Raw genomic sequence first — 19,161 nt, 5'->3', positions numbered from 1 at the left:
AATAGCATTCCTTGCTCCCACAGCTGTTGGGTAAAGTGCCACCTGTCCTCTGTTTAAAATTAATTTCCAGGTAGTTTACAGTACCTGTGTCCTCTAGTTTGTATTTGATACAAGACTTTCACTGCGTTGACGTCTTCAGTGTCCTTGATAGAGAATACTGTAAAACAAAAAATACAAAAATAGATTAAGAGTTCTTTTAGGGCCCTTTTTGGAGAAATGTTTTTTTAGACTAGTCTAGGAACAATCACATTAAGAAAATATGGTCAGAAATTAAAAGCAAACAAACTGATTTATCATGCTTTAGAAACATTTTATTTTTAAGCTACCTGAAAAACAAACCAGGGTTTGAAAGGCAAGACCAGTAACCAGCTTCAGGTATTTTGTGTGAAGTTTTTAATTTAGATAACATATGTATCCCATTTGTCAAATAATGCTTGTGCAGAAAATAACTATATTATAAATATACACCCGAATAGACACCCGAAGAAGGCTCCACAGCCGAAATGTGTTTTCTTTCTCCTCTTTTCAGCATGAACCTATCACTTGTTCCTTTGCATGTTATAAATGTTTTTTTTGCAGTGCACAGAATTGTTTTTCTCTTCATAGCATGCCAAGAACAGGCACAAATTCAAATTTATTGGGTACAGATCTCAGGTGCAGAGCTGTCTGTTCTGAGTATAATTCAGGGATTGCAAGCCACCTGTGGAAAACACACTTGATGTAGAATTTTTCTCCTTGGGGGTTTCAGATATGCAGTCTTGTACATGTCTTTCTTTGTATTTTCTTTGCTGTTGTCTTTTTATTCAGTATTCTCATCAATTTCTCATTAGGGATCTGTTTTCTTTCCCTGTAAACAGCATATTTGGAACAAGTGCGTTTTTTGAAGTTTTTGAAAAAGAGCTTTTGTAATTATCATTCAGGCCTCCCTCGCTGTTCTGAAGCCCCTGAGTGTTTTGGATCATCATTAACCCATTTATGAAGGGTATTCAGAAAATTATTATTTTAGTCAATTATTGTATTGAAGGCTGCAGGTTGAGATGCTGATTTTTGGCACCAAACACAAAATGTTTTCTGAAATGTTTTTTTTACTGGCTTTGCAATATATATATCAAATATGTTTATGACTATTAGGTCTTTGTTTTAATCACAGCACTAAACAAGGCAGAATTGCCATCCAACTTTTTATTCTGCCCAGTCAAATTTATCAGCCAAGCACCACTGCTCCATCTTCATTAAGCCTCATTGGCTTAGCATAGCTAACTTTGACCAGTGGCACAGATATACAGTACAGTATTAGAATGAGCACCTTTCCAGGTCAGGGTGGGGATTAATTGATCATTATTGTCTTAAATCTATGGAAAATATTAAGCTTCAGTGTATCATGTGTGTTTAAATTAGTATACAGTGTTTGTGGTGTAAAGAATATAATGAAAAATAAATGGGCAGCATAAAATGAGTGATATTTTCATTTTTATATTTTTTATATTCTTCTTGTTAATTTATTGGATATTAACAATTAGGTTTCCATGTTTCAGCACATACTGTTATTTTTCACATTTATTAAGGCCTAGAAGTAATATTATTTGTTTTTAGTAAGAAACACTCAAGTTTAAAAACAATTCTGTTCAGTGCCGCTGAAGTCAACTTTTTTCACAGTACAATGTTTCTAAAATTCATTTTCTGCATTTATTGTCAAATGGAGTGTTAAAAACTTAAGAAAATCATTAATACATATTTAAGTGTAAATTGCCAAATACCTTATATATAGAGTTTGTTGGATTTGTCCAGCTGAATATATTACATTTTTTTAATTGGAATGTCATTTTCTAATGATTAAACAATTACAGTTGTATTTCAATTAGAATTCTTCAGTTTCAGTAAAATAGAGAATTTGCAGAGCTGACTGAATTTTTGTAAAACAACCCACTGCTCTTCAGCTGAAGTAGTAAATTACCCCATAATCAGTATCATTTAACCTCTTACTGACAGGCTGAAAGTGAAATGACTCTCCTGACTGTCCTGTTATTGACACTGCTCATCATTCTTTGGGTGTCTGCTGCCACCACTGAAGTGCTTTCGTGTGGTTTTGTCTCTTTAACCAAGTTTTTGAGACAGAATTATTTGTTTTATTTTTGCCTGATCGGCCAGAAAGCTCTCTTTATCGCCTCAACAGGAGAACATTTTCAAAGGTTAAGAATAAATTAAAATGATTCAGAAAAATAAATGACAATAATGCTGCTGAAGTGAGTTCTGTATTTTTCCATGAATGTTAAGCCACTGTAAATGGAAAGTCAATTGCTAAGCATCAGTTTAAAAAAAAAGAAAAAAAAAGGCCTGGGTTTGATTTTGCCAGATTTTTATCAAGGGGGCCTTCACATTAAATAGCCAAGAGAGGTGCCTTATTTTTACCACACTCTTGATGAGACACAGTATATTTCAAGCAAGTTTTAAAACAGAAATGTAGAGCTCATCTTTTTCAGGAACAAAACCCCACAGAAACACACCTCCATACTTACAGTATGCTTGATCTTAAACTACAATATCAGGAAATCCTGTGTTTCTGTTTCCTTAGGCTGAGGCAGAGGGATTTTCTCATTTCCATCTCTACGTCTGTGCTGCATTTCTCATCAAGTGGAGGAAGGAGATACTATCCATGGTAGATTTCCAGGTAGGTACTGTACCTACAGTAAAGGTTGAAGGTCTTCATGCCCAGCTGAACCGGTATCTCGGATCCAAATGTTACAACTACGGTTTGTGTTTTCTCTAGTTCTCGCAGTCTTTTTTTAAAAAAAAAAGAATCACTATTTTGTTATTATATTCCCCCCATTTTTGGATTGCCAACGGTTGCTTTACGTTTTGGCTCACAGTGACATCTGCTGTCTAGCGTGAAGAGAATGAAGAAGGGTAAACTGACTCTTCTTAGCTGCACACTCACAGAAACATTCACCTATTAATACAGTGCAAGTTCCACAGCAACCTGCAGGTGATAGAACTGACTGGAAGAGCAGTGTGCCTTTCACTGGGGTCATCACTCCCTGAAGAAGCACTGGTCGAATAATCCCACTTCTAACCCCAGTGGACTGAGCGTGTTGTGTGCTGACACTGTCTCAGTTGGGCAGGGATGTGGCCCAGACTTTACTGTCTCTTTTTAAGGACTGTTGGCACAGTAGATATACGGATTTCATTATTTTTAAAATCCTTTCAGAACAGCAATACAAATGCATTGTCCAAACCCTAAAGGAGATATTACAAAAAACAGCACTGAAGCATCTTTTGATTTATGTTTCCAAGATGTTTCAGTATTCCAGTGGCAGTAACTGTCATATCAGGGGTGTTGCTTAAAGACGGACATCCTTTAATCTCAACCTAGTTAGAACTGTTATACTCTTCCAGAACGTGTGCATGTCACATTACCAAGCAACACTAGGAGGGCTTTGAATGGCTCATCAAAAAGGCTTTAGCTTTTAGTAGAAAACAGACACTTTCAGACAATAGAAACTGTTTCATTGCATTTGAAGACATGTCTCCAGGTTGGCTTTTGTCAGACAATTCAACAATCTTAGTGTGATCCCGGCGATAGGGTGCAAGGCAGAGTAGCATATCTGACCTTGAAATTTCCTGGTCTGTGTCATCTGCTGTGATAGGACACAGCACCTTTCTCCTCATCCTGTATTTTTTGTTAAATGCAGGTGAGGTTAACATCATGAATGTGCTCATATCATGCCTGTTTCACTTTCTGCAAGAAGCTTCTATACTGTTTAGGGAGGACTTGTCAGACTGCTGGTCACTTTTAAAAGAATTGCTGTCACTTTGATGGTGCCCAGTGAAGAATTTCACACTTTGACAAGCTTGAATTTGTAGCATATTGTATTTTTCCTTCTTTTCTTTTTTTCTACCTGTTTCTGTCTTTAATTCCTTCCAGCTAAGCCTGGGGCCTTCAATGGAAGTATGGCTCTCCAGTTTACACTCATTAGACTTACTCTGAACTATATCTTTCTCTGTACTTGTTTTTTCTGCCATTTGGTTCACTTTGCTATTTAAAGAGATGGTAGAGTGGATTGTTTCCATTGCTGTTCTCTACAGGAATGTATTAATAATGAGAGGCACTAAAATGTAATGTGCTATTGGTTTCAGTACACATTTGTTGCGTATTTTATGGCTTTCAGTTTATTAGTCATGATTGACATTTATTATCTTGGATTGCTACTTCCTTTTCATTTGCACCATAGGCCACTCCATTCCTTACAGATGAAAGAATCACATTTTTAGTCCTCTTTTAATTTACCAAACATTAGAACTGCATCTTGTCTACTGTGGTTCTAAAGGAAACCTCCTAGGCTGATTGTATTTTGTCTTAATGTTAGCTTGCTCAGGTATGTAAGCATGAAATACAGTGAAATATAGTGAAATACAAAACTGAGTTAGTTGTTTTCTACCTTGGTCTATCCATGGTTCAGAATCACACTAATATAACAGAGAGTGTTCATCCAGGTTTCCCACAGCACTTAAACACGTGACAGTATTTTTTGCTTGACCCTCTACTGATCCACAACTTTACAACTTTTAAATCTTAGTTTGAGCCTGCTCCCTTTAGTGCTTAATGCTTTGTTTCTTTTGTATTATCTCAGTAGCTAGGCTGTTTTGTGTCTAGGTATTTTCAGACAGGCGTTTGGACACATTCCTGTATGACTCGCTACAGTGAAGTAATTGGCAATCTTCTTTGTACTACAATTCCATTCTTAGCCTTGATGCCTCCTGGTTGTTGATCTTCAGTGAAGGAAGGCATGACTAACATTACTCAGAGACAAAAGAGGGACTGGCTATATAAGCTTTTTGAAAAGTAAGATGAAGAGTAAAAAATAGTTACAGTGCTGCTGCTTCCCATTAATGATTAACAGCTCTTTTTCGTTAAGAGCTTTTTTTTGATGAACAATGTATTGTTGTACCCATCCTTAAATTACATATACTATTTTTCTTTATTCCTTTTATGTAAGTGGAAAAGAGGGTTCCCTGCCATGATGCCTTCTAGATATGATGAGTTATACGGATGGAGAGGATGTTCTCTCTTGTGTGAGTGTCAGACTCTGTGTGTGGCAGTGCAGTGATGGATGTTTCTTTTCTTCTTTCAGGGCCTCCTGATGCTTCTGCAGAACCTCCCCACAATACACTGGGGGAACGAGGAGGTGGGGCTGCTGCTAGCAGAGGCATACAGGCTGAAGTATATGTTTGCAGACGCGCCCAATCACTACCGGAGATAAGGCACTCGCCCTCGCCGGGCACACGCGCACGTGCTTGCGCGCACACACCTGAGCACAGGGAGACGGGAGAGAGGCGGAATAGTGTGGCGTGGGCAGGGCTGGTGGTGAAACCGCATTTCAAGCCCAGTGCTTTTCAACCTTACCTTCATTTACAAAGAGTAATGTGTGATTTCCTGGAGGAAATCCAGGGAAATCCCCCCTCCAGGGGGTAGAAAAATGATATTTTTTTATTTTGCACTCCCTCTTGGAAGGCCACTAGACCGTGTCCACATGAAGTCCTTCTTATTTTTAAAAGTAGCCAAGGGATTTCAAACCACTGTTGTGTACCCCAGCACTGCAAACTGATACTGATGGACAACACAGATGTAAGAGAACATATGAGCCTCATCTCGGGTTATAGAGAGAGAAGCTCAAGCACTAGTTCAACACGGAACATTGACTTGCCTAGGCAATGGCGCCATCCTTCCTCAGAGCTCCAGTACAACCCAGGCTTTTCACTGATCCTAGAGATATTATTTTTATTTACCTATGTTCTTATTGTAGCTCTTTTAGCAGCATTCACATTTTAGAAAGCGTAATAGAAGAATCTCCTCTCTACGGCACAAGGAGCACAGCACATGCCTTATTGAGACTACGTACGTAAGACTCCTTCGTCGTGGACGTTTGTCCTGTGCTCTGCAGCCTGATTAGATGTTGTTGGAAGTCACTGGTACATGAGTAAATGCAGCCGATTGGATCCGGATATGGAATTCAATCGAGTGCATTTGTGCTGACATGCTTTCTCAATCTGCCTATGAACACAAGGACAATCTGCTTGTTTTAAAGATAATAGCATTGCAAAAAGCTGCAAATATGGTTCTGAAGAAAGAAGAAATGGTATGACTGGGGTATTCCGAATTATTTAGTTAAAAAATATTTAGATATTGTTTTTTTCAATTATTTATTTTTTTAAATCGTATTATAGTGTTGTGTATACTTTCATCTTGTATATAAGCGTAGATATATAAACCACTGGGGGCAGAACATTTTTTAGGACATCATAATGGAGTTTTTTTTATCAAAAACAAAATTGCCTTCTTTCGAGAGTCGGGCACAATAGGTTATTTGTAACATTTGGAATTACACTGTTTTCGTGACTGTGACTGAAGTGATTTGAAGTGAAGTCAGGGGTCAGTCATAACTGCCTATTACCCAGGGGGTGAATCCCATTTTTCCATAATGCCTGTGACATGGTTTTCTTGTCTATTCTCAACAATTCCCTCACCATATTAAAAAAACTGGAAATATGCAAATGTGACTTGTATGAAAAAATGTCAAGTTACCTGAAAAACTAAGAGAAAACACATTTACCACATTACAGTACTTGGGTATCATGTATAGTGTGAGAGTAGCTAATCTTAATATTCACAGTGGACAACAACTACCTACTGTATAATATATTACAATTTGAGGTGTGTTGAAAAATAACCATCCAAATGATCTGGGTATCAGCTGTATGTGAGGGGTAATGCGAAAACTGGTAGAAATCCAATTAAATTTTCAAATAATGTGAATGTCCAATGTACATTCTGGGACTGGATACTGGTTTCAGACAACTATAGAATCATTTAATACTTGAATCTAAATCAATGCAGCAATGGAGCTGAAAGAAGTGTTGCAGGTGTAGCACCGTCCTGTATTGTACTGAACAGCCAGAATCGTGTTGTGAGTGTTGCAGTCCTCTGCACTCCTCTCCCACTCTGAGTCCGTCTGCGAAATATAGGTCCCCTTCCTTGCACAGCCTGAGAATAAAGCACATTGCTCTCGAGCTGCTAAAACGGGCTTATCCTTAGGAGAATAGCATTCTTAAGAACACCTTGTCTGCTTTTCCATCTGTTGATGCCTTACAATTTACAAAGCAGCCAAAGTACAAAGTGTACATATAGATACAGTAAGTATATATTATCTGTATGCAGTGGTATTGTGCTTTGGTGCTACAGTTTCTGTTTTGCTTTAACCTAGCAGGGTGTCAGCTTGTTCATGTCAAAGCAAGATGGTTTCGGCTGGGCTGTATTTTTGACACTGGTAAAGGAGAAAGTAGAATTTCAAGGAGGAACTGAATACGGCACTTAAAACCAATGACTACTGAGTTTTCAAACTGATGAGAGAGAAGAATCTGCAGTTTTAATTTCCATCTTGCACATTGTGTTTTTCTTTTATTTTTTGTGTATAATAGTGTAAGCAAAGATTTGATGACACTGTGGATTGAAGTTTTTGTGTAAAAAAATATTTTCTTGCGGAGATTATTTCCTATACTGTATGTGTCAAGCTGTAGAACTACAAGTTGAAAAATTGGAGTACTTTTCAACTTCGATCCTGGTTTGTTTTATATTAACTTTTAATTTAATTGCTTAATGATTTTAAATGAACATAACCACAGTAAGAACAGAACTCTATTCCTGTCTGAAGTTGTTCTGATGTCTGAGGTGGATTCAGCTGTATTTCTTAATCCCGTGTGAACACAAGTAATGCTCTATGTGCCAGTGATGTACAGCCTTGGCTCTTTAGTTTCATTTTGTTTCAGTGTGACCACTTTGTTCTCTTAAAGGCAAACTGCAATGCTATTTTTACATTTCAGAGTTATAATTAATTGGCAATGATGATTGTATTTCAAACCACAGTGAAACTATCAAGTACACAGTCACATGAACATCCTCCAATTTACATCATAAAGAGAAGTTTCAATGTATGTGTAGCGGCATATGGCCGTCATTGTCCGCGATTCAGAACGAGGCAACAAAACTTCCAGTGACAAGAAAGCAGCCCTATTACATTGTAAACATGCTTTAGACCAGGGGTCTCAAACTCACTTGAATATGGGGGCCGCATTAGATAAAATGCACTAATCGTCGGGCCACATTCATGCACACAAAATGCATCAAATCTTTAAAAAAATATTGAAACTGAATTTATTTGAAACATGTTGGTTAACTTTACTCAATGTACTCGACATCATGTGAGGTTATTTCTGAAGTTCTTCATTCTGGCTGCTTCATTGACAGCGTTTTGCAGAGACCAGTATGTGAACATTAAGCCTGGTATCACATGAAATAGCCAATCGCAATGTTGCTCGTAAATGTTCATCGGTGAGTCCGTAAAACTGATTTGTTGATCTTCATTGATGAGAAAAACTGTTTGTATACATACATACTGCCAACCATTGCTATGATTCTAGCAGACGCACAGACTAACTTCAGAAACCTTTCTTTCTGTCTACTTTATTTACTGACAGAACTCCGTCAGCCAGCAATCAAGCAACAGAGGTGTAGACACCAACTCTTTGGCTTAATGCACTCACAGAAGCTGTAAATAGGACACGTATGCAGGGTTAGGGTGGTTACAAGACAAGGGACAATTCAGGAATAAACAATTAACTACTATTATATTAGGTTTTATAGTCACTATTTACACAGGCAGGGGGACCTAGCGGTCACTCTGCAGACCCTCAGAACATCTCCCGGCCACAGTTCCCAGTCTGCATCGCGGTGCTTGCATTGGCCGGGTGCGCCTCCGCTTTGTCACCTACTGCTACAATATTGCTTAACTGCTACAATATTTCCATGGCAATTATTGAAACAGAAAATGAATCTATGGAACAAAAAAATGTATCAAATGACCAAAACAACCTAATTTTATTGGTAATTTTTTGTTAATCCAAGTGAGTCATTGCAGGCCGCAGATAATTACTGGGGACTGCGTGTTTGAGGCCCCTGCTTTAGACCAAGTGAATTTTTGCTACTATATTGTCAATATTTTCATGAAACCGACGCATACAAGGTGACTTGTTTTTTAGATACTTTTAAGTATTTTAAAAAAAGAACATCCTGTCAGTTAACTAAAATACCCTCATAATAATTAACATTTTAGGAGACCATTTTTCTCATTTGCTTACAACGACTAATGAGCAGGAAGGGCTGCTTTAATGTTTCAATTCTCGCAAACTCTCTCTCTCGCTGTGGTGAAACTAGCTGCTTCTCGTCTGCCTGTGACAACATGCCAACCTTACAGTACGTTGACAATTTTATACTTGATTCGAAATTTTTTTAATTTTGCTGTCCGTTTTTTTAAAACTGAGATTTAATAACTGGTCTGAGAAATTGAGACTGCACTTCCTCTTTAAATAACACCCTTATTTATTTAATCAACACTGCTGCCGAAAGACATTTAAGAATCAGCCTTTAAATACTTTGCAGTGGCAGGAATGGAGGTGGTAAACTGGGAACCTAGCCCTGTTGTAAAGGAAGAAGCCAGTATGCAATGGAAGGTGATTGGATCGCAGTGGAACAACCTTCAATACTAGACTGTTTCCTCTTCTTGCAGACCTTGCCTTTTTGTATTAGGATTAAGGCTATATTAGGATTAACCCTGGAAAGGGTTTTCCAGCTCCAGTCCAGAGACTCTTTTACTCACAACCTTCTTTTCTTCCCATTACATTTAAGTCACTTAAACTGTATATGCTGGGACTTTATTAACTGTGGGACTATTGCTTGTGTTCTGACAGTTTTGCAGTTTGTTTTTATTTTGAGAATAGGATTGGTGTGTCAAAGGTCACATCTTGACCTTTCTTCCATGGGCACAAAAGTGAGGGTACACCTATCTATGAACCATACTGGCAGGACAGCAGGAGAGATAATTTAGGTGTATATTGAAAGTCTGTGGCATTTATCAGATAGGAAGTTGACAGATCCCGACAGTATATGAGCTCCTTTCACCTGTAGGAAATATGCGGTGCGCTGTGTGCCATCAGATAAAATTGCCAAATTAACCTTTTAAGCATTTTAGTGAAATAATTTAAAAAGATGGCAAACTGAAATTGGTCTCTGCGGGTTGTATTGCATGATGTTCAATTAAGTAATAATTATTTCCACAAATTGTGTTTTACATTTGAACAGATTCAAAAGTAATTTTGTGCAATTACGCTATTTATATTAATAATCATTCCTTGCATTTTTATGGCACTTTTTGTCCCCAATGATTTGAAAGGTCTTTGCACATATGGAGGGACCCATGTCGTCCACTGTTGGAGGCGAGCAGCCGCCTGGGTGATGTGTGCAACCATTTAGTACCAGGTACCAGCTTTCCACAACACTGCCGATCAGGTGAAGGGAGAAGCCGCTTCACCACTTTTAGGTCAAGGGGTGTCTTTGTAGATAGCCCAGTTTATTCACGTCCAGAAAGAAATTTAGCCTGGACACGGGGGATTAAATTTGTGTTCATACACGCAGTTCTATAGGATCCTTAATGAACAGATTCTCAGGAGCTTGGTTTAACATTTCATCCAAAGCATAGCACCTCCCACGTCACTTTGTCCCAAGTAACCATACTGGGATATTGGTTTAGAAGTTCTGGTCCAGGGGGAAGAACATCACTTACTGGTCCACTACATCCACTTCATGCAGCGATCTGGTATACCTTAGATGTCCCCTTTCCCAGTCTCGCTCTTGTCCTGCCCTGTCCTGACCCAGGCCTGCTTGGCTTCTGAGATCTCTAGATCTTCTGTTAGCTAGCCCATTCAGACGGCTGCACAGTGAAAACTGTGCACTGTGAAGTAATAAAATTTGGTCCTTTACAAACGGAAATACAGTATATAGAATGTGTTCTCATGGACAGCATCAGTACACTGAGGGTGCTTTGCCAAGTGTCAACCAGATGATGTACTCTACATCATACATGTGATGTTTGCATTGATCTTTATACAGCAGCCCTCTGCTGTGAGCAGTCATTGGAATACATCACCCCAGTCACATTTGCATAGTCACTAAATTGCAGGACAGTGCATGGTTTTCTCAAAACAGATTTTCAAATGGTCAAACTATAGAGGCACTTTGTGTATATTTGAATAGAAAGCCTTTGGTCTTTTATTATGCAGCTGTTACACTATAATAACAAAGTTATAATCAGCCAATTTCAGAACTGCCCAAATCCCTGCATCTGAGGCACAATTATGACAAGAATCAATAAGAAACTGAATTTGTTCATGGTTTGCTGTACTCTGCCGTGTTTGTGTTAGGGCTGTTGTATGTGCCAGGCTTTGTTCTTGTTCCATCACTCTGCCTGAAGAACTCCAGCTGAAGCATAAAGGCTCTCAAGAACACTGGCTGACAAAGTCTAATTTAGCCATTGCTAAAAAATTTACATTTCTGTTGATTAATCTTCCTTACATTGAAATTCTGGAAATTCTGCAGCATTAGACGTGGCAATTCACTGATTTTTTCAGAGCCCAGACTACAGTGTATATCGTTCCTAGGGAGAGAACTTAATAAGTACGTCTTTTAATGTCATGCAGTTATTATTGCTCATTCTTACAGGTGAAGAAAATGTTGTGTGGGCTTCTTTTCAAAACGTTTCCTTTTTAACCCTTTGACTTTCTGGTATTTTATCATTGCTATGTAAAATTAGAAACAAAGATACAGAGTACAGGTTGTTCAGATGCTTAAATTCAAATTCTGCCTACAAGGAGTAACAGGAACTCTTGTTTTTTTATGGTGTAGAAACAGAAAGGGATGCTGAGAGCTCTCATTGGAGGGACATGGGAAAGGAGTCAGTGCTGCTTTCCATCAGAGCCCTATGTCCTGTCCTCTGCCCAGCTGGTATCACTGAGTGAGAATAGACTCCAATGTACTGCTACATAACTAAGTAACTAAGTTAAAGAGCTTCATGTTGTGCTAGCTGTGGCTTAAAACTAGTAACTACAGCTTCAGCAAGTGAATTGTGTACTTTGGCACTGCGTACGGTGCTGTTGTGTTGACATCTCTGGTTCAGATCCCTGACTCAGACTGGTGATATTGTCCCAGTGTGCAGCCTGAAACAATGCAGTCAGTCATCAAGATACTCAAAGAAACATTTAACAGTTCCGCATGGAAAAGCTTTGCTACCATTTTGCGTATTTGATGTTTATTGCATTTTGGCACAAGGCTCTGTGACTGAGGGGGGCGTTAGTGCACATCCCTGCCAGAAGTTCACAAGAAAGACTTTAAGAAGAAAAAGATTTTTTTAAAAGTGCTTCTCACCAGTGTTCATTTAATTTTTTTGTCACCCTTGTGAACTCTTCCTAATATTCCAAAAGAGTTTGAAAAAGCTTAAAGTTGACTTGAAAAAAATATTAAAATTCTGCTTTTCCATCTATACTGCCTCTTGCAAATAGCACCTTGAAAGTTTTAAAATTATTTTAAAAAACTCAGAACAGCTTCCGCCCTGGAGCAAGAATAGCTTTGAGACTCACCTTAAAATGATAATGTGGGGTTGAAGCTGCGCAGCGGAGGTAACTCTAACTGCAGAGTGGAAAGTGAAAGGTCATCTCACCCTGACCTTTAAGAACTTCAGTTTGAGGTCTGAAACAGCAGAATGGTCATTCTGATTTTCTGTCTTGGCTGTATTTTCGTCTTAATGTGCCACCCATGTACAGAAGGTTCCATGTATACTTGTCTATGCCCAAAAGCATTGTTCTGGTTGATTAGTTGATTTTTTAAAAGTTGACATGTGTAATATTGGGCTACACAATACCTTAAGGAAACACTTTACCAAAAAGGCTTTTATAATTTTATCATACTTACAGTACAGTATATCATAACATCAGGAATGAGGAATCCTTGTTTTAGGTTTGGAAATCACAAGTGTTCAAGACTTCCTACTGTACATTGGCACCACTAACATATCCCACTATTCAGATTCTGAATCTTACATTCATTTTTTACTCTGATCTATTGTTGTATTGATTAGAAAAGGAACCCTGGTCATCTTGGTCATGAAACCAGATTGATCCCAAAGTAAACATTGTAACATTGGAAGGTGGTCTTGGAGGAATCCAGATTTCTTCTTGATACAATCTGTAGAACTGTTTAAGAGCCAAGAGCTTGAGTCTGCAAACAGGAGCTTCAGCATCTGTTGTAGCAATTGTCACCATATTTCACCACATTTCTTTGTTGTTATTGTTTATTTTTTATTTTTTAAAGGAAAAAAAGAAAGAAAATATTCCTTCCAAAAAATGGCTTGAGATTTCTTTTACTCCCAAACACAATTTGGCAATACGGTTCCACTATTCACAGTCAAGTGCAGGATCTCTGGAGGAAGTGATTTAAAGATATGGAAAGCATATGGAACCATGGGGAGACCTAGGGCTCTTTTGAGGATGCAGTACATACACAGCATGATTATCATGCAATGTTAAAATATACCTTTAGGGGCCAGAGCTGTGTTCTGATCGACTGTTTAATAAGCATTTGAGTGCAAAGGGAAGATTAGTAAGGTAGTAGGGTTCCTCTGTGAGGAGCTTTATTAATAATATTAGGTACTCCGTTTCTCCCCAAATCCCATTAAGAGGTCCAGAAAGGTTGTCTCTATCCTGCAGATCAACTGATTTTATCTTTTGTTATCCCAATCTATTGCAATGCAGGCCACTGAGATAGTGTTTGCCAGTTTACAGCAAGATGCTCTATCTAATAAGTCTTTCACGCAGTACAGTCCTCTAATCCTCTAAGGCAGGGGTGTCCTGGTCCTGGAGGGCTCATGTGTTTGCAGCCTTTCCAGGTTTCTTTAAAGCTGCGGGTCCTGAAGAGCCAAGAGATGCTGTTAAAGTGGTGCACTAACCAGCTGGTTTAGCTCAGTATGAGCTGAGGTGGAATGATACCCCACAGACGCATCTGCCCTCCAGCACCAGGAACAGACAGCCCTGTTCTAAGGGCTTCTAAAACTGTGTGATCACCTTTCATTCCTTAGGTGTACAAATTCAGATCTGCCCCTTTTGCTTCTGTTTCTTAAAACACCATCCAAAGTTGGTTTTATCCAGAATCTTAGCTTCTGTGATCCCTTTCCCATGAATCTCCCATCTGGTGGACATTTCAACATAAATAATGCTAATGTTAACTGTATAGACTATTCTGTGCTCCGTGGTCATTGTAGTTGTGCAGCAGTTTTGAAGTTACATGTTGTTCAGGTGCTAAATATCCTACACCACTGTTTCACCATGAAGATACCAGTGTGCCTTTGAAAAACCTCCCCAGGCTGTTACAGGGGCCTCAGTATAGCCCCCCATGCTAGTCTGATGTTTTTGTTCTTTCTGCTCACATGCACTGTGCAACATTGCTGCAGCAAAGTTCATTCTCTTTGACATTTAAGCTTCATTCTGACTCGGTGTCTGCCTGTGCCCTCAACTAAACTGGTATTATTGGGTATTGTTGGGACAGCCCCTGTTTCAAGTTTATGTATTGAGTGTGCCTTAGTCTCTATAAGATTTTTTGTTTGGTGTACTAAACAGTGGCTTATTATTGGGAAGTAATTCTCATGATCCCACGTAGCTGAGGAATTGGAACAGCAGATCCCAGGTGAACAGTAAGGGGTCAAAGCTGGAGCAAAGGTCTTTAAATTATAAGCTCTGATCTGAGGCAGGGTCCCTGGAGTCCAAGAACAGAGCCTTGTGGAAAGCAGAGAGGAAGACATTATCAAATTAATGCTCAGGATTTATCGGTCAGGTCTTTCTGACACTGAGGTTAGGACAGTACAAGATTATAAACTATCCTCCTGACCTTTGGAGAGATTGTTCTGGTCTAAAGCTGTTTACTTTTGTCTTTCTCTGCCATTTATCAGATATTGGGACTCTAACCTTTCTCTCTGGCTGATTGTCTAAAGATCTTGACTTATTCTTAGAAGCAACAAGCTTTGATTGTCATTCATGAGGACGCACTGTATATGTATTGTACACATACTGCTTTTTGTCTTCTGAAAACTAAAAATTTGTGGTACTTAATTTTGGTTGCTTTTCAGATCTTTGGATTGCTCATTTTTTAGATGTACTGTACTGTAGATTTTTGCACAGTCAAGAGAAAATATCTGATCCTAATCTTCTGAAACTCACCCTGATAAGATAGCATTTATGAGTTATCAGCGAGCAAAAGAAAAACAGCAGAGTATGTCAAGTTAAAATCTGAAGAGCATCATCAGCATTCAAGGAAAACCGGGTTTTAAACAGACCTGTAAACAGATGGGGGAGTTAAATAATTGAGGAATGCACAATTATAAAGTTGTACTGCACCAGAGGAAACGCATGTTCATGTTATTTAGCAATCCTGCCATAAATAATGCCTCTGAAGTAATCATCCTTCATACGCACGTCACATTCAGTATTTGGCACATCTCCTCAGTGCTCTTTGCAGAAGCAGTCATCCGGCAGCGTTTTGAAAGAGGCTTACAGCTTGTTTGCAGAATTAAAGTCTTAATAATGGAAATGACTTCTAACAGACGATTGGGGTGCCACGTTGCACCGTTACTCTGTAAATTACATTAATTAGTATTTTCTGCAGTCCTGAATTTTTACAGGAAAAGTTGTGGTGCCTCTAAGTAGTGTTTGAATCTCTTCTCAGCCTGCCAACACTCACAAACGGCACACTTGCAGTATGTGCTCCATCATCCTCTTTTGTTATGAGCTATATCACTTCAGTGCCACCAGGCTAACCCGCATGTCTGTGATCTGCGGGCCACAGTGCAGTGCTGCTGTTATACTCTGTGATGACGGTGGGGTTTCATTGGGTTTCACTGCACTAGAGAGCTTGGATGGCCTCCTCTTGACATTCCAAGCAGCCGGACGTCACTGGGCTTGAGTGGACCAGAGCAAGCTGTTGAAAGAAGCTGTCAAAATCAGGCTCCCGGTCTCACGCTGGACATACTGTAATCACGTTGTGACACATTACTCCACCACTCTGAACATACAAATTGTAGAAGCTGCATATACCTAAATGAAATCGGAGGGTAGAGTTCCTTTTTTCGACTGCTGTCTTAGTGGCATGTATTGGGCTGGGGAAACTGTGTTCCTGTGCTGAACTGTTTCGTTAATAGCAGTGTTGTTTCATAAAAAATGTCCTCCTTCTCCCATTCCTTCTGTTTCTCCGCATGCACATAACATGTTAGTTATTTCATCTTGTTATACCCAATGTTACTCAGAACAGGCATTATACTGCGCACTCTGCAGTATTCAAGGTAAAGTATCTTGCCAATAAACATCACATAGTGCATGCACCGAACAGGAGTCTCAAAGCTTTTTATATTTGCCTTTGTTTTACTGTTTTTTGTTGTTGTTTTATTTGTATTGATTGATTGACATGATTATTTGTGTGATCTTTGCTGTTTGTTTTAATCTGAGGTCAAGAGGTTTTGTCTTGGTACAGCTCACACATTGGGTACAGCAAACTGGGTTAATTAAAAAAAAGCACCTTGTAAAGTATGTTAAAAATGGACAAATCTCTGCGATACTGAACCAATCAGCAGCAGAAAGCGATGTGTCTGTAATGTTTTCTTTTCTTTCGTGAGCCATGCCAAAATGTTAAAGCCATTACTTTGGGTTTTATTAACGCTTCTGTGGTTGATGCTGTTATGAGCCTAAAAAGAAAAGATAGTTATCTACTGTATATTTAACTCTGATTTATATTAAATGAATTGGTTCTCTAAAAATTGTGTCATCTTTTATTTGGACACAGGAGATCTGTTGATTCATCTTATTTGACCTCTTATGTTTTGAACAGGTTTCCTTTTCATTTTGTCTAGGACCCAGTCTGGTGCAGTAAAAGTAGGGAACAGAGGTTTGTATTCACAAAGAGTTGACCACACATTTCCTATTAACACTTTTTCTAAAAGGACTTAAAGTGCAGGTTAAAACAATAAGTCGCAGAACACTTGATTAATTGTCTACATACTGTATTCTGTAAGTCATTCTTGGGTTAAATTTGCAGCTTATGTGGTCATTATTACACTTAAGAAAACATGCTGCTCACACGGAGTGGATGGAAAACAGTGATGCAGACCTATAAAGTCTTCCCTGTGCTGCTTCACAACCTCATCTCACCCCTCAGCTGAATTGTTCCTCCCACTCCTTCCTGGTCTGCCAGTCGGCTGCGCAGTGGGACTGTGCCAGATTGTGTCAGGGCATGTAGAGATGTGTGGGAGCAGTGCTGAGACTGACAGCTACATTTAACTGGGGATTTCAAGCTTCAGAAGTGACACGGCTGAGGTATAAGCGCATTGCTGCTCTCCGCTCCAGGATTCGTATGAACCAGGTGAGGGAAGATTCGAAGCTGCGCTCTGATCTCTCTTTAAACAGGATCGGATTGATCGCTTCTCAGAACAAGGGAAGCAACAATCTGTCAGTGTCCCAATTAGCGAGCTCAAAACCGAAGCCAGCAAGGAATAACTGTCTGCTAAAGTGTCGCAACTTCACTGATGCAGTTTTTCTGCTCCCTTTGCAACTTTCTTCAGGAACAGTGTAACTTGGAGTGCAGTTTCTGAATTTCTTCATGTGGAAAATGTTTCAGTTCCAACAAACAGTTAATCAGCACCAACCCCAGAAAGATGCTATAAAAAAGCAGTTGTATTTCTCAGGCAGCTCCTCCAACTTGAGCTCAGGTTGTTTCAGACATTTAACCCTCTCCAAATGTTCATGCCTTACTTTTGTACTGTACATTTGTCTTTCCGGCCTGTACACTGCGCACACTCACAGGTAGAGATGCTGGCTGCTTTGCAGTGAGCATGCATGTCTTAATCGGTTACGTTCTTGGAATTGTTGCTCTTTAATTAATTTGTGTGAAATAAATCCAGTTAATCCAATTACAAAAAAATACAATTCCTTGTCTATGGGCTTTTTTGCTGGTTCATGCATGGATAAGTTCCTTCCATTAAGAATTAAGGGAACAATTAACAAGAAGTACATTGGATGAAAAAGTGAAGGTTTTTTGCCTGATCGGTATTATGTTCAAGTGAATATGTGGTACCTTGTGTCTTACACAGTGCGCCCTGTTCTGCGGTCATTCTTCATTAGAGCTCGATCTGTGGAAGGGATTAGACAGGCAACCTGGTGCGTTCTTACGGCTGTCTTGCATCATTGATTCATACCTGTGAACCAGGAACAAAAAGCTTTTAGAAGTAATTATCTCAGCCACATCAAAGAACACTTTATTACAATAAAGAATCCCATTTCTCTCGCTTGGTAATTCACAACCACTTTTCCACATGAGTTCTCTGCTGTGCTCCTGAGTGACAGGACTCTCCAGTCCATTTATTTATTTATTAGCTTCTAGAGCTGGTTTTTGTAGATTTTTCTCCTTTTTTTTCCTTCTTTCTTGCAAATGTTTTATCAGCTCTCACTGGTAATTTATTACATGAGTGGTGATGTTTGTTATCGGTACATGATTATTAGATGATGGGTCACAGGGGCCTACACTGGACAGGGGCAGGCAACAAAAATGGGTAGTTTGCTAACGAGCTGACTGTTGTCCTGCCCGTCTGAACTAGATCATGTAAAAATGAACTTTAAAAATGTTGAAAAGCAAAATAGCCAAAATATGGTTATCAGAAGTGTTCATTTGCAGGTTTTGGTTTTTCCACACCTCCTTTCCTCCTTTTCTCCCTGGGTTTGGAAACTCATTCTCACCTGCTTCATACCCATTTCCTCACTGCTCCGTTCCCCTTCTTGCCTATTCTGTCTTTTATTCCTGTGCCTTATTTATCTGCTACTTTGCCTGTCTCCCTCACATTGTGAAGAAGGCTCCCCAGCCAAAACTTTGTGTTTCTTTTCCTTACCTTTCAGCATGGAGTTAACTTATACCTGTTCTTTTGCAGCCTGTGCATGCTGATGCAGCTACTATACCTATGCGAACATATCCAAAATAGGCAGAGGGGAACAAGGTGTGTGGTGTAAACCTGGTGCAATCACAGGATATAATTCACCCCTTCTGCAAATTTCACAAGGGGGTGATTTTAGGCTGAATGAGTTAAACAGTAGTTCTGTTGGTGAAAGCTGGCTCAGGGCCGGATTTTGGTGATCGTAGGCCCTAGGCACTTTCACTCCAAAATGTGCAAAAAGAGGGGTAAACGCCAATTGAAT

General features: G+C 39.2%; 1 protein-coding gene across 2 annotated transcripts in view; it reads left to right on the top strand.

The window, feature by feature from the left end:
* Positions 1-16,736, top strand: part of tbc1d22b (TBC1 domain family, member 22B) — a 137,361-nt gene extending 120,625 nt beyond the window's left edge. For both annotated transcript variants that reach the window (XM_069190323.1, XM_006628423.3), the window contains 2 exons: positions 2,573-2,668; positions 5,130-16,736. In XM_069190323.1, coding sequence (XP_069046424.1) covers positions 2,573-2,668; positions 5,130-5,258 — 225 coding nt within the window. In that variant the 3' untranslated portion in view covers positions 5,259-16,736. The remainder of the gene's footprint in view (positions 1-2,572; positions 2,669-5,129) is intronic.
* The last annotated feature ends 2,425 nt before the right edge of the window (positions 16,737-19,161 follow it).

Source organism: Lepisosteus oculatus, chromosome 5 (assembly GCF_040954835.1).
Source record: "Lepisosteus oculatus isolate fLepOcu1 chromosome 5, fLepOcu1.hap2, whole genome shotgun sequence".
In the NCBI taxonomy this organism is placed as follows: Eukaryota; Metazoa; Chordata; class Actinopteri; order Semionotiformes; family Lepisosteidae; genus Lepisosteus; species Lepisosteus oculatus.
Note: the sequence above shows the minus strand (reverse complement) of the source record. Positions and strands in the feature narration are given on the sequence as shown.